At 38.1% G+C, this 15696-nt stretch overlaps 1 protein-coding gene across 1 annotated transcript in view; it reads left to right on the plus strand.

Annotated features, from left to right (window-relative positions):
• The window catches only part of LOC149286607 (contactin-associated protein-like 2), a 494134-nt gene that overhangs the window by 375087 nt on the left and 103351 nt on the right, over positions 1-15696 (plus strand). Inside the window, exon 14 of the mRNA XM_089493838.1 lies at positions 10867-11023. Within this exon, the coding sequence (XP_089349964.1) occupies positions 10867-11023 (157 nt within the window). The remainder of the gene's footprint in view (positions 1-10866; positions 11024-15696) is intronic.

The raw sequence follows: 15696 nt of genomic DNA on the forward strand, positions 1-15696 counted from the left end.
ACAAACATCAAGTCGCCCAAAAGCACGTGGGAAAATGTGTTATGGTCTGATGAAACCAAGGTTGAACTTTTTGGTCAGGGTGGAGGGAATTATGAACAGTTCCAAATACCAGGCAAGTTTGGCATAAAACCTTCAGGCGTCCGTTAGGAAGCTGAAGATGAAGATGAAGTTCACACATCCAAATCCACAAAAGCATGGCTTCACCAGAAGAAGATTAATGTTTTGGAATGGCCCAGCCAGAGCCCAGACCTGAATCTAATTGAACATCTGTGGGGTGATCTGAAGAGGGCTGTGCACAGGAGATGTCCTCACAATCTGACAGATTTGGAGCTCTTTTGCAAAGAAGAGTGGGCAAATATTGCCACATCAAGATGTGCCATGCTAATAGACTCCTACCCAAAAAAGACTGATTGCTATAATAAAATCAAAAGGTGCTTCAAAAAAGTATCAGTTGAAGGGTGTGCACTTATGCAACCATGTTATTGTGTTTTTTAAAAAAAAAAACAAAAAAACATTTTTCCCCTCAAAGATTTTGGCTTTAAAAATATCATGCATTCGCCCTATTGTGAAAATAGACTGTTTTGCTGAAAAAAGTCAATACTGGTACTTAAAATAAGTAAAAAGATTAGCAGAGCTAAAAGCTTATGTAACATAAGCCCCTGGCATCTTCCTTATCAGTATGACTAAACAAATTTATTTTTAAACTACGGTAACATTTTATGAAACCAAGTGAATACCTCCCAAATGGCCCTCTGGCAACTAAATCCCTCTGGCCCCCTTTCATTCCTTTGGTGTCTCTTCTTTATAGGAGGTCAGGAAGTTTGGTGGGTATGAGTGTATCATACCTGCAAATTGTCCAGATCCCATGGGAGAGGAACCATGATCCATTAATGATGCCAAATAGTTGGTAGGCATATTGTACCATATTGATATTGTATCATAATACACTACAACAATAAAAATAAATACTTATAGACATAAAAGGTAAGAAAAGCACATAAAAGCCTGAGTAAAGTCTTATCCCCAGCCACTCCTCTGTCTACTCCACCCTAAAAAAAGTGATGATTAAAATGATTTATATTGTATTTGTGCAGTGGCGTCGCTACAGGGGGGCAAGGGGAGGCAATTGCCCCCCCTAGGATATTCCTTGCCCCCCCTGTTGCCCCCCCCGCCGAATTTGGAGTCACCCAGGACAGTCCCGCAATGGGACTTTAACCCCTTGACTGCTAACGACGGCATGGTGCCGTCGCTAGCAGTCCCAGTCAGGTGCTAACGACGGCACCATGCCGTCACTAGCACTACCCTACCTTAATGGAGGTCTGTGGACCTCCATCACCACCTACCCCGGCGATCCGCCCCTCAAACTGAAGGGCATAACCGGGGCCACCCGATCCGCCCGGTGACGTCTCCCGCAATGACGCGATGACGTCACCGCGCAACTTTATTAACAACTGACAATTGTCAGTTAAAGAGGTATGGGGGCATGCTGCTTAGATGCCTGTATCTCAGGCATCTAAGCAGCTACAGACCCCCAACATATACCGTTGGAAAGGTAATTACTTAACGGTATATAGCTTGTAAAACGAATAAAAAATATTAAGTTAAAAAAAAAAAAATTTTTAAAAAGTTAAAAAAATTATTTACCCATAAAGTAGTTTAAGTTAAAAAAAAAAAAAAAGTTTAAGTATTCTAGCTAAATGATCCACTGTGGTAGCCAATGTTACCACAGTGATCATATAGCTATAAAAAGTCACATTCCCTTTTTAAAAATGGCCGATACTAATTTTTAATCCCATGATCCCTTTGATCATGGGGTTAAATTTAGCCAACGGTAGAGGGAGGCAATTTTTGAAATCCTGATGAACTGCAAATATTAATAAAATCAGCCATTTAGCCTGTATGGTACGTGAGTAACCATCTTATCCCTGGAGCGCCTTGCATTTTTACTGCAAAACTTATTTTTGCTGTAAAAGTGATTTTTTTTCTCCCTTTACCATCATTTCTTTGGGATTGTAAGGGGAAAGAATGGTGTGTGCTTCTGTGAGTGAATGTATGGAAAGTATGGTGTGTGCTTCTGCGAGTGAATGGAGATATGAAAGGCGTGTGAATGATCAGTAATTAGGGTTGAAGCCTTGACGTGGCATTACTGCTCACGTAGGAAGTTAAATTATGGTACAAAAAGTACACATTTGCAAGAACTACACCCCTTGGCGCATCAAATGAGAGGCTGTATGTGTTTCTAGTACAAACCTGGAGTGCGCAAGACACAAATGAACATGTCGCTATGGTTAGAAAAAACATATTTTCTAGCCAAAGCGACATATTCCATCATTTGTGCAGTCAACTTTTGTCCTAGAAATACATGTAGCCCCTCATTTGAAGCTCCAAGGGGCGTAGTTTCTTAAAATGGATGAATTGTCCGAATGAGGGAGAGGATGAGTTAATGTGTGGATGAGTTGTCTGAATGAGGGAGAGCATGAGTTAATATGTGGATGAACTGTCTGAATGAGGGAGAGCATGAGTTAATATGTGGATGAATTGTCTAAATGAGGGAGATCATGAGTTAATGTGTTTGTGTGTATCATAAATGTATAATTGTGGAAGGGCAAAGATGGCACTTGCAGGATGTTTGAGCCTTGGGGACCAAGAGGGGCACAGGCAGGGTGTATATGGGACAAAGATGGCAAATCTTATGTGTGTTATCTGGGTGCTGGTCAGGTACTATGTGGGCAGTGTGGACGCCAGGGCTGACTTTGGGGTGTGCAACCTGTGATCTATGCCTGTAATTTAGGGGGTTTAAAATATACCTTTAATACTGTGTTTTTATGTGAATTCCAATTGACCTACACCTGCAAAGCTGGGTTTCTGTGTTATTCTGTAGATCCATATCTGCTATGCTATGTTTCCATACATTATTTATGTATACCTGCAAATACAGGGTTTGTATGTCTTGTTCAGTTGATTAATACCTGCAATGCTGTTTCCACGTATTGATTTGATCTATACCTGCAATGCTACATTTCATAAATTATTATTGTATACCTGCAAATACAGGATTTGTATGTCTGATTCTGTTTATTTGATATATACCTTCAGTGCTGAGATCACAAGTGAATTTCAATTGATCTATACATGCAAAGCTGGGTGTGTTAATGTGTTAATCTATACCTCCTATCAGCAGCAGGATATAATATTTATATATATATATATATTTTTATATATATATCGGCAGCAGGGACTAATATTAATATATATGGGCAGCAGGGGCTAATATATATATATCAGCAGCAGGATCTAATATTAGGCCCTGAAATCATTTAGTGCAAAAGTTAAGGTATTGTGTTGTTTAAAGGATTTCAAGGATTAGTCGTACTAAATTGTGGCTTCAGGCTTCCCATGTTGAATGATCAAGTATTGTATTGTCCAATAACAAAAGTATCATTCCATAGCACATTACTTTTGGCAATATATATATATATATATATATATATACCGGTGTGTGTGTGTGTATATATATATATATATATATATATATATGCTTTTTCAGTGGTATGATTTAATGGTGGAAATTATTAATGCTCCCCCAGTTTGACTGTGGTATCTTGTGTGCCCCCTCTATATATTGTTTCTAGAGTCGCCACTGTATTTGTGGTATTAAAATCCCTAGGAGTATGTTTAGTAGGATAGATCAGCAGATAATGTGTATATTAAATATGCATACAGCATGCAGAATTTTGAAAGGGGCTAGACACTATTTCACTCTTCAAAATATACATACGGGTCCAATAACCAGGGCCGGCCCGACAATGGAGCCAAGTGGGGCAACCGCTCCAGGCGGCACTTTTGAAGGGGCGGCACTTTGCCCCCCCAAGCCCTTTTTTTTTTTTTTTTTTTAAAGCGAAAGAGAGAAAGGGGCGCCGAGTGGTTTTCGCTTACCAAGCTGTCAGTACCCGCTCGGCGCCCCTCTCTCCTCTGCGGCGAGTCTCCCTGTTCGGTCTCGGTGCCGGCTTGTAATGCTGAGTGCCGGAAGATTTCCTCATAGCTGGCACCGAGACCGAACAGGGAGACTCACCGCAGGACTGCTGAAAGGTAGGTACAAGGGGGGGGGGGAGAGGAAGAGTAGATAAGGGGGGGGGGGCGGCATTTTAAAATTCGCCCCAGGCGGCATTTTGCCTTGGGCCGGCCCTGCCAATAACACATCTCTGCATGTGCAGCACCTTGCTTTACTTTATTCTATTTGTTTGTCTAATAAAAAAACTTCACACAATATTGATCAAAATATGAAATTCATATTAGAACAGGATTTAATTAAAAACTAGTTTTTAATTAAGTCCAAATAAAAGATGGCACATTTCCAGGTTCATTAGCACAGCTGTGCACACTCTATCTGATGATACTGCTGCAATTCAGTCATCTGAAATACAAATGTATAAATATTGTGTATTCATCTCAGCTGTTGAGCGGGACTCAAATTAATACGGTTCACTTAATTATTTCATAATTATTATAGAAGGGAACTATTTCAGTACAGTTTTTTTTAAAGATAGATTTATAATGAATGTGGTCCACATACAATCCCACGCTCCATTGCCCTGATTCCAATTAAGTTTTCAAGCCTGCAGATTTACATGTTAAACATTTTTAAGTATGCTAACACCTCGCTCTTTGCGTTTTCTTGAGAATTTAACATTATTTTCAATTAGTCTTACACAAGAGTAGTTACTTATAGTAACTATGTATTATATGTTTCCATAGTAAAGAAGACATACACCGATCAGCCATAACATTATGACCACTTACCACTGGTGGGATATAAAAGGCAGCAAGTTATCATTACGGCCTCAAAGTTGATGTGTTAAAAGCACGAAAAATAGGCAAACGGAAGGATCTGAGCGACTGACAAGGGCCAAATTGAGATAGCTAGACGACTGGGTCAGAGCATCTCCAAAACTGCAGCTCTTGTGGGGTGTTCCCGGTCTGCAGTGGTTAATACCTATCAAAAGTGGTCCAAGGAAGGAAAAGCGGTGAACCAGCAGCAGGGTTATGGGTGACCAAGGTTTATAGATGGGGTTGAAATCCAACAGACGAGCTACTGTAGCTCAAATTGCTGAAAAAGGTAATGCTGGTTCTGATAGAAAGGTGTCAGAAAACACAGTGCATCGCAGTTTGTTGCTTATGGGGCTGTGTAGCCGCAGACCAGTCAGGGTGCCCATGCTGATTCTGTCCACTGCCAAAAGTGTCTACAAGCGGCACGTGAGCATAAGAACTTGATGCAGCGCAATGGTAGAAGGTGGCCTGGTCTGATGAATCACATGGATGGTCGGGTGCGTGTGCATCTCTTACCTGGAGAACAGATGGCACCAGGATGCATCCATGAAGGCCCCACCTCGAAACTTACAGGACTTAAAGAATCTTCTGCTAACGCCTTGGTGCCAGATACCACACCCCTTGACGGTTTTGTGCCAAAAGGGGGACCTACACAATATTAGGCAAGTGGTCATAATGTTATGACTGATCGGTGTATATGATGAGTAGAGTGTAATAATATTTTACATAATTTAGATCAAAAATGTTTTTGGATTGGAAACTTTCCAAGGAAGGCTACTTGGAGCTCTCCCTCTTCTTGGGGGTGGGGCTAGTTGCTTGTAGGGTTTGGGCAAACAACCTTTAGCAGATGGGGAGCGGGAGGGAAGTGGGCACCACAGTGCCGCCCCCCTACTTGGAGACTTTGGGTCAAACCCAGACATATCCCAGATTATCAGTTACAATGTAAACAATGTTGTGTAAGAATCCACAATGCACATAGACTTCATAGTGGGTATAGTAGCACATTATTGTTTTATAGTTTGGGGCAGTTACTCACAAAGGTGAATATGTAAGGGAGAGGCACATTTTTCATTTTGTTGATCCGTCAATTAGGTGCTTATTTTGCATATATCACTACTCCGGCTCCTGATGCCGCCGCGGTTTCACGAACGCCCGCCGTGAACCGGGCGGTCCTCCATCCGCGGCACATGTGGTATTAGCGGGAGGAGGGTTGGCCGCGGGTCCCGGGAAACCATCTCGCTGGGCAGTGGACAACCCTCCGCCCGAGGTACACGACGATCTGGGGAATCGGTCCGTTCCCCGGATCGTCGTCCCAGGAAGGGGAGAACCAGCTCAGGGAACAGCAGTCGTCGGTCTGCCTCTCGGGCACGCTGCGTGCTGCTGGGGAATTGATGGACGGCCGGGGAGCGTGGTTTTGGTTATTGTCGAGGAGGGGCTTGTGAAGTGGCGCCAGATTTAAAAAGCCGGTTGTGCTTCTCACAGGCACCCTGTTGTGGTCCTTGCAGTTAGTGTATTGCTGCTCTTGCTGTCACTTATTGTGTTTTGACCCTCGCTTGCCTGACATTCCTTTGCTCCACGATTTGGTACCGTTGCCTGTGACTTCTGTTTACCGAACTGGCTCGTCTGACTACCCGCTTAGTGAATCTGACCCCTGGCTCGTCTGACCACCTGTATCGTGTACCTGACGCCTGGCTCGTCTGACTACCTGTATCGTGTACCTGACCCCTGGCTCGTCTGACTACCTGCTTAGTGTATCTGAACCCTGGCTCGTCTGATTACCTGTATCGTGTACCTGACCCCTGGCTCGTCTGACTACCTGCTTAGTGTATCTGAACCCTGGCTCGTCTGACTTCCTGCATCGTGTTCCTGGTACGTGCTGCGCCTTGCTGCTTTTGCTCAGTGCCTATCTCCAGCTGGAGGGAGGTTTTCCACTGTTGGGATCATCTAAGTCCTGGACTACTGTTGCCGGTAGCTCCTCTCTCAGCAGCAGTAGCTTGGGCAGAAGAACTTCTGCGGTGAAGACCTCCCTTAGAGACCAGCTTAATAGCGACAGCATATATAATACCATGTTATCTATTACCGTATAGTGTCAACCAATGTTATTGTAGCATTGGCAAGATACATTTAATAAGCATGAAATTTAACTTTGCATGATGATTTCAGTACTACCGATAACTAGGAAAGGTAGAATTGTTTAAAACTTTAAATTCTCATTTTTATTTGAAATTAAGAAATAATTCTACATTTTTAAATGATTAATGCACATGTTTTTCATTTCTCAATATAATTGGCTCATCGCTGTTCTGACACCTGGAATCATAACCCTAAAAACTAAAAAAATATATTTTCTGCTGGATTTACTTTTTTTCATCAGATTGCACAGCACCATCTGTACTAATTACCCCACAGCATCCCAAGCTGCACAATGCTGCACCATGTTTCTCATAGGAGCACTGAATTAAGTACAGTATATTAACCATGACAGCCTGTTCACTTCCATGCCCTCTGATGGCTTGTGGGTTGAAAATGTAATTACATTAGCCTCAAACTACAGTACGTGGTCAAAATCAATCTAATTGCTCATAATTAATAATTAGAGTCTGATAGTTACATGCTCAGTTAATGTTCACTTTCACGTTCGTTTTCAGTTGTGCAAGTTTTGTTTTTTTTTACTTAAAGTTCGATAGTTAGACTGTAAGCTGGTATGTGTTGCAATAAAACTTTAAAAAAAATAATAAAAAGATGAGTTCATATTAGCAGGTAAGCTAAAAAGACAAAGGCTTTTATGAGGTTGTTATTGGAATGTAAATGCAAGAGGACATGAAGGGAAATAGATTCTTGGAGTAAGTATTCCATAATACATTTAATACAAAAATAAATAAGTTAAAGAAGAAGAAGGCAAAAAGGCAGAAGAGCCAATACCAAAACCTTATATGCTACCCAAATGTATCACTTTAGGAGAAACAGGTTAGAACTCTAATACTTCTGTGCCTCTTTCCATCATTTACGTTCCTCTAGTAGTACTGTGTTCCGCTCACAATAATGTTTATAGAAACAGCAGGAAATATGTTTAAACACTAAACTGTATGAATTAAATACAATATTTTTCTTAATGCCTTTCTTAGTTACATGGATCATTATGAATAAGTAACAAAGTCACATAGAAGTCTCCCTCTTTGGTCATTTCATATGTCAGAGGCATAGTGGTATCACACAACATTGCGACATAAAGCTTTTATTAAGAGAATACTGCTATATGACAAAACATTTGTCTTCTTTTGATACATACCGTTTTCTAAAGAAAAAAACACATTAGAAAGGTAAAACAGAACTTTTTCTCCCACTCTCTCACACTTTCACACACTTACGCTCTTTAACACTCTCACACTCTCTCTGTGTCTCTCTACCTTCTCTGCTGACGACTTCCATGGCCTTTCTACTTTTTTTGCACCTCCGCTTCTTCTCTTACCACTTCTTGTTCTTTTGTGTTCTTGATGTTTTTTTTGTCTGCTCCTCCCTGCTATACGCTCCGAGGGAAAGAGGGAGAGGCTCTCCCCGTGGTGTGCTCCATGGCTCCGCTCCTTTGCGGAAGTACTCCAAGAAGCTAGAATAATGCAGACGGACTCGCGGAGAAAGAGAGCAGTGCAGAAACTTTTCTTTTTTCTGGAAGTCCGTTGAAATCCATTGAAAAATAAAGCAATTTATTAGATATGTAGTTAATTTGTGACTTATGACATATCCCCCCATGTGTTCTGTCTCCTAAACTCCGCACATTTCAGGACGGTTTTACATATTTTATACAAAATACTTTTTTACCATTAATATGACTTGCCATGACACTGCTGCAGTAAGTATATTTTAGCTTCCCTGCTGGAAATGAATGCAAATGGGACTTGGAATTCATATTCTTGTATTCACATAAATAAATGAAAGGGATTTGATTTATGGATCAAACCTCTTTTGATCATTTAATCCCCATACTTTGGCAGTGTTAATACCAATCATGCATACTTTTTTTGTCAAGAACTAATTTTCTTATTTCATTTTTTACTATTACAGCGCACTGTTGTAGAACTCTATGAAACCTCTTAAGGCTATACAAATTCCGCTTTAACAAAAGCAGAATGCGAATCTTGCAAAATAAGTGATGTTCTAACAGACTATGTCCTGCTGCTTAAAAAAAAGGAAATTTGGAGGTACTCCCATTGCTTAAATTAAATGTTAATTGAATCATATGTCCCTACTCAAAATTTCTAACAAAAGCAGTCTCCAAACAACACTTACACTTTTGTTCTGAAATTATATGTTCTAGTTGTATAGGGGGTTATTTCGGTGACATTATCACAGCTGCAAAAAAGAATATAACTTAATCTAAGCATCCAAAAATATTGTTATTGATCATTAGCTATTACAAAGAAGAAAAATATAAAGAAAGTAAGTTACTGGCAGTAGTGAAGATTGCTTGGTCCACACATGATTAGCCTGATAATGAATTAGATGTATGGTTTTAAGTTAAACTACATTTTTATCTAGAGCAGAATTGTCTTACTTTTTCTTGAGATGAAGGGTGTGCAGAGTCGATTAATAAGCTAGAACTAAAAGAATCTGAAGGTTATCACAAGATCCAGGCTGTACACCAACTATCCCTCTGGTTGGCATTATTTTTTTTTAGGATAAATAATATTTTAGGATTAACCAGACATTTAACAGTTGTGTTTTTCAAACATACCATCCAACCTTTAAAATGGCTAAAGCGGTGGGTCACCTTTGTTTTAAGGGAGCTGTCTTTTCCAAAATATTTTTTTGTGGCTTTAACTTTAATCCATATTGGAGTCGGATTTTCCACGGTCTCCAATGAACTTTACTAAATGTAAATCAGTGTAGTTATTCTTTAAACTATAAATGTCTAACTGCTCCCCTGGCTGCCTCTACTGATGTGTAAGTAGGAAACATGGACTTGAATATGCATTTAACATGAGTTCACTTTTAAGGTTTGTGCCAAATGGTAGAATTGTTTTTATTTATACTTTTATTTTATTTATACAGTCAATTTATGAGCACCTTTTATCTTTATTCTTATACCAAATGTATGATCAATCACTATTAAAGTAGAGATTGACTAAGATTGACTAGAGATTAAGAACCAGAGTGTTCAGTTAAGATAAAGGTTGTTGAAAAGTTTTTCTTGTCTACAGGTTACTTTCTTAAACATTCTTGGGTTCAGAATATAATTGACAATGTAATTATTGAGTTGAAAACTTGCTATTATCTTGCTGAAATCTCTAATAAGAACTTTTCTCAGTGTTAAACCTTTGAACGACCTTGAAAATGAAAACTATCTGGGTTAGAACGCCAAGAAAAAAATAACAAAATTAGTTTTTAATTCTAGTCTTATGCATTTTGTGGAAAGATAAAATTGGGACACATCTTCAACTTGAACTGATTTTGTGGAATATTTTAACTGGAACTAACAAGAGCAGCTTATATTGTGAAAGGATGAGATTGTTATTGTCATGCTTTTTGGTCTTTAAAATTAAATTTGTGAAGATATCAAGCGTGGTATAATCAAGATAAAACAAAATGTAATACATGTTAAATAGGGATATATAAAACATTTTCTACTTTGAATTCAAATATATATATATATATATATATATATATATATATATACCTATATATATAAGAAATGTTCTGACTTCTGGTAATGAGGAGCAGGAATCTAAAAGAACAAGTAGTAAAATATATCAGGATGAATTTCTATTGTTTTAATCACTTATGTTTTATCTCAGATATCCTTTTCCATTTGTATAATGATTAGTATTTGTAGAATGATTGTAATGATTATAATGATTAATATATTCTATTCTATTACTAGCTTTTTCTTAGTTCCCTTTAGTAAGTTGTTATCATAAGTTGCTGAAGTTGAAGAGAAAATGAACTCCTAGCTGTTAATTAACCATAACTATAAATCTGTGCTAGATCTGGCACAATAATAGCTGCAGTTACATATACATATATATTTATTTTTCTTATTCTCAGATGGAAACCCATATACATGGTGGGTTGGAAAAGGCAACGAGAAGCATCATTACTGGGGAGGCTCTGGCCCTGGGATTCAGAAATGTGCATGCGGCATTGAAAGGAACTGCAGTGTCAGCAAGTTCTACTGTAACTGTGATGCAGATCAAAGGCAATGGTAAGACCTACATTATCTAAACAACAGACATTAATTGCACACAAACTTGCCTTGGTATGTGGTGTGTTTTGGCAGAATGGCATATTTTTGTTTAACGACGAACACCCATGCATGAATACAAAGCCAATTATGAAAAAATGTAAGCTTTATGGTGTACATGTAAGCCTTATGGTGTCTTTGGGAAGTGTCATTGCATGTAGGAAATTAGCCTAGTCATTGTCTATTATCTATAACCTACTTTGAATGGGTAATATGAATAGAGGAATTACAGCAGTTTAGTAGTTATGTTCTGACATTATTTATCTATTATATGTCTATCTGTCTATCAGTCATATCTCTATCCATTTTACTAGAGTTGTACAGATAATATAGGGCTGAATTTTGAATAAGGAGACTAAGTTGAATTGTTATGCCCTGTATGCTATTGTACTACAGTATAATTGTACAATAAGAAGCAGTTAAAGTAATTCTGTTGTCTACACTGTGAATTTAAATTGCAGAAAACCACACCATTACAGAATAGGTTAACTTTTCTGTAGCTTGCAGTCATGAGCAGGCCGTCTGGCACACGCATGAGCCAACAGCACCACACAGTCCCCCTGCCGTACTCGCACATATCTAGCGGCCGGCCACACTTACATCATCAGTAAGCCGCTGGCCTTAAAGGGGCAGGGCTGCCCTGCCATCACCAGTCCAACCCTGGTACCACCAATGTATTCTGCAACCTTATGGGTACATTTTTATACAACATAAGTATAAGTGAGTTTTATGATGTTTTTACTCAATGTGTAGGTTTTAAACTTAAATGGTGGGCTCATGAAACATTCCCAAAACTCAGAGCCAGCCAAAAGGTTGAGCAATACTTGCTATGATACAGTATCCTTGATATTAAGGCCTTGATATTAAGGATATTGTGTCTAGCCATATACTGCTGAGGATCATAAGAGTTATGATTTATTAACAGAGAACTCTGTTTGTTAATACCAATTAATTTTTGCAGAGGATGTCAGGCACTTGTCACATGGCTAACTTGCATGAAAATAACACAAAACAAATAACCAGCGTAGAATCTGTGCCTGCATAATTAATCACAACTGATTAATTTGTGATTAAGGCATTTTTTCTAGATTCCTAACAGGTGTTTGACGTTTAATAAAGGCCAAGTGTGGACTATACTAATGAATTGCTGACTTGTGCGAAAAAACCATATATATATATATATACTGCGGTTTCCCAGAGGTATAATGAATACAGTTACCAATTATACTGCAGTCTAACATAATTATTCCATTAAAGCATTTGTTTCCATTATTTTATGTCCAAAAGACTACACAGCTGCAGTGTCATCAATTGTAACTGCTATAATTTTCCTACGGCCTTAGCAACTCCTGATGAAACATACAGACTGATTGCACTGTTTTAATCACCCCTTGGCATGAGAGGAGATGATAATATGATAATAAATGTAAAAGGTAACAATAATTCTATGTAGCCATCACTACAGAATTTCCACTGCCAGTCATTATGGCAATGACTTGATAAAAGTAACAGTTATAAAAAGAAATCTGGTTGGAACACAGTGTTTTTGCACACTATGGTGCAACTGTCAGGACTGCCGTCTCAATGATTGAATGCCCCTGTAGGGCCTTTGTTCACAACGCATTACCTCATCACATACCGAATTTACATTTATATTACGAAAGTTGATAATATGCACCATTGTGTATATGTCTTTTACTGTAAATCAAATCTGCAAATGAATCACAATAGCATGGTCATATTCAAAAGCAAGGTCGAGCAGGGTAAAATCTTCTTGTTACCTTAAAAATACTGTATACTGCTGGCTAAGGGGATTCTTGTTAAGAGCTACCCCTACTTAATTACAAGCAGGGGTGTTGCTAGGTCTCCAAAAGATCTGAGGCTAGAGCCCATAGCAGATTTGATAGCAGTTGAGTCCACTTTGGCAGTGGTCACTGCGCAACACTGCACGTATACAGTATGTTCATACACACAAATATTTGTAAAGCATTTCTCACTCTTCCTCAGACACACACTTTATTAATTCTATATCCTTTCGACCCAAAAAGTAATGGAGAGATTGCCAAAATGCACACATATACTTTACTCTTACACATGCCTGCCTATAAATACATACATACTCATGCACATTCACACTTGCCCTTACACTTAAACCGGCTTACACTTGCCCTTGCATGCACACGCTTTCTGTAACATACAAATACTTTACAAACACAATCTCTTTATCTCAGCTCTACCTTTGCTCTTTATCTCTTCTCCTCTTTCTTTTTATCTCTTCATTTTCTCTCTATATCTCCCATTTCTCTTTATTCCCCCTTCTCTCATCCGCTTTCTCTGTCATTTTTCTCTTTATCGCTCCAGATCCAGATCTCAGGGTCTCAGACTACTCCTAAATATAGAATGAATTTTCACTGGTGTACTAGGTTGAAATCCCTGCTTGATTACAGCTTTTTAAAGGGACTATAATTATGGGTACCGTATTGTTATAAGGACCCTAATTGTGCTATTTAAGGTTTACTTTTTCGAGAGTTCCATTGTCACTTATTTATAAAGTTATCTGGTATGATTGTATACACCATAAACACCTCAAGGAGACATTTCACTAAGACCTACCCGTTTGTCCCTGGTTTAAAAGGGTAACTTGACATAGAATATACTAAAATTGACACTAAGGGGCGGTGCTATCTTGGGCTCACATCAGAAGCATCATACATATAGATTGTTGTCGTAAAGATGCATTTTGCTATTTTTTAAACAGTATGTGACTTGTGTAAGAATGTTGACACTATTATTAGACTAAATATTTATACAATTTTTTTGCACACTGCATTGTGGCCAATCAGTGCAATATTCGGATCTATACAGGTTGCAAAGCTTCACAAAAAACAGAGAATCGTGGGTAGAGGTCCGTAATAATAAATAATCGATAATGTTGCGGTATAAGACATTTTGAAATAAATTTAAAAACAATTCCCTTACAAACATACGACAATATTTAAAGGATATAAAAGTATGGCGGGAGTCCCTCTTTAATAAAAGTAAGTTACACTTCTAGTACAGTTCCAATAAAATCTTTCAGAAAATCAAAGATTGCATGGTTGTATCTTTTACTTAAAATACCGTAATCCTTACAGAAGCTTGTTATTTTTTCTATGCTTTGCGGTAATTGTCGATAGATGAATTCTAAGCACTGTTTTAAGAAAAATTATACAACTGAAAGCCACATCTGTCGTTTTACATGCAGCGTAGGATGTGGGTGTTTTCTAACAAGGTCATCTGTTTGCTAATTAGATGATGATGAAAAAACAGTGTAGTTTAAATAAAAATAATAGTTACAGACATATGTCCATGTTTACAAGCTGTGGAAATTGACAAGTATCTGCCTTTTGCCCATGTTTTCTTGCAGTCTGCCATTCCTAGTGAAAACTATCTGTTAATTACCTTTCTGTTTAGCCATTAACGGAAATGTGCTTACTGTTTCTCAAGCATTAAGCTGTAAATAATTATTACAGATGAATGGCAAAGCATTAAAACTGTTGTAAAAATGGATGTTTAAGTTATTGTCGAACAGAAATGCTTAAGTACAGCTTTTTGGCGTGTGTTTGGGTACTTGCATATTCAAGTACTGAGTTTTAGCTCAGATATTTAAGAGATCCTTATTAAACCAAGATAATATGCAAGAACCTAGAATAAATAATCACCACGAATATACATCCCAGGTAAATAAAAACATGCAGCTGCATATTAAAGCACCAAATCTGTCACGAAAGTGGCAGCAATGGCGAGTGACCCATGCAAACGCCCGATAGGTCAATGCCAGGTGTTGACACACAATAACTCCTATACTGGTCTTCTTTACTGCAGTTGTGATACTTTAAATCAACGTTTCAAAACCACATAGGTCCCTTCATCGGGATTTAAATAATATAGCAATAAGTGCATCAACAGCATCTAAAAGCTAATGATAACCAAAAGTGATTTCAGTGCTCCCAGCATGTCTCAGCTGAGTAACGAAATACTTAGTTAAACAAAGCCAGAAAGTTATTGCCATGTTTAGTCATCTTGATATTATGTATATATTTTAATATTGCTTTAATATTATATTAATGATATTGATTTAAAAAATCAGTACCATGAAATTACAGATTTGCTCAGGACGTATTAAGTATGTATTAATAAGTTCATGAATTGTGCTGTGTTGTCACCATTCAAAACTATTGCAAAACTATTCGTAATCGTATCAAGCACTTATTTAAGCTTTTAGTACAGCAAGCAATAGTTTGGAACTTGTTCAACATGTTTACATTACGAAAACTAAATTATATTCTCAGCAAAAAACGTTATTAATCACTCAACATTGTATTATCACAATGGATGGCGTCTCAAGAACTAACATTTCATATGGCGTATATTAGAATGCAAATTAAAGGTGGTTTAGCTAGAAACATTAAAAGATTTTCTTTCAATAAATGGGCACCTTTTCTAAATATCAACTGTGGATACCAAGCCGCTTTGTTTGTATTTCATGTCCATTGGTAATTTTTTTGTTACAAAACACTTAAAATGTCTTTGCAGAGAAAGACCTTACAATTGTATTTGTATGTAGGAGCATTAGGAATATGCAATTGTTCTTT

Source organism: Sceloporus occidentalis, unplaced genomic scaffold, assembly GCF_023333645.1.
Source record: "Sceloporus occidentalis isolate IW3139 unplaced genomic scaffold, rSceOcc1.0.p SCAF_67, whole genome shotgun sequence".
Lineage (NCBI taxonomy): Eukaryota > Metazoa > Chordata > Lepidosauria > Squamata > Phrynosomatidae > Sceloporus > Sceloporus occidentalis.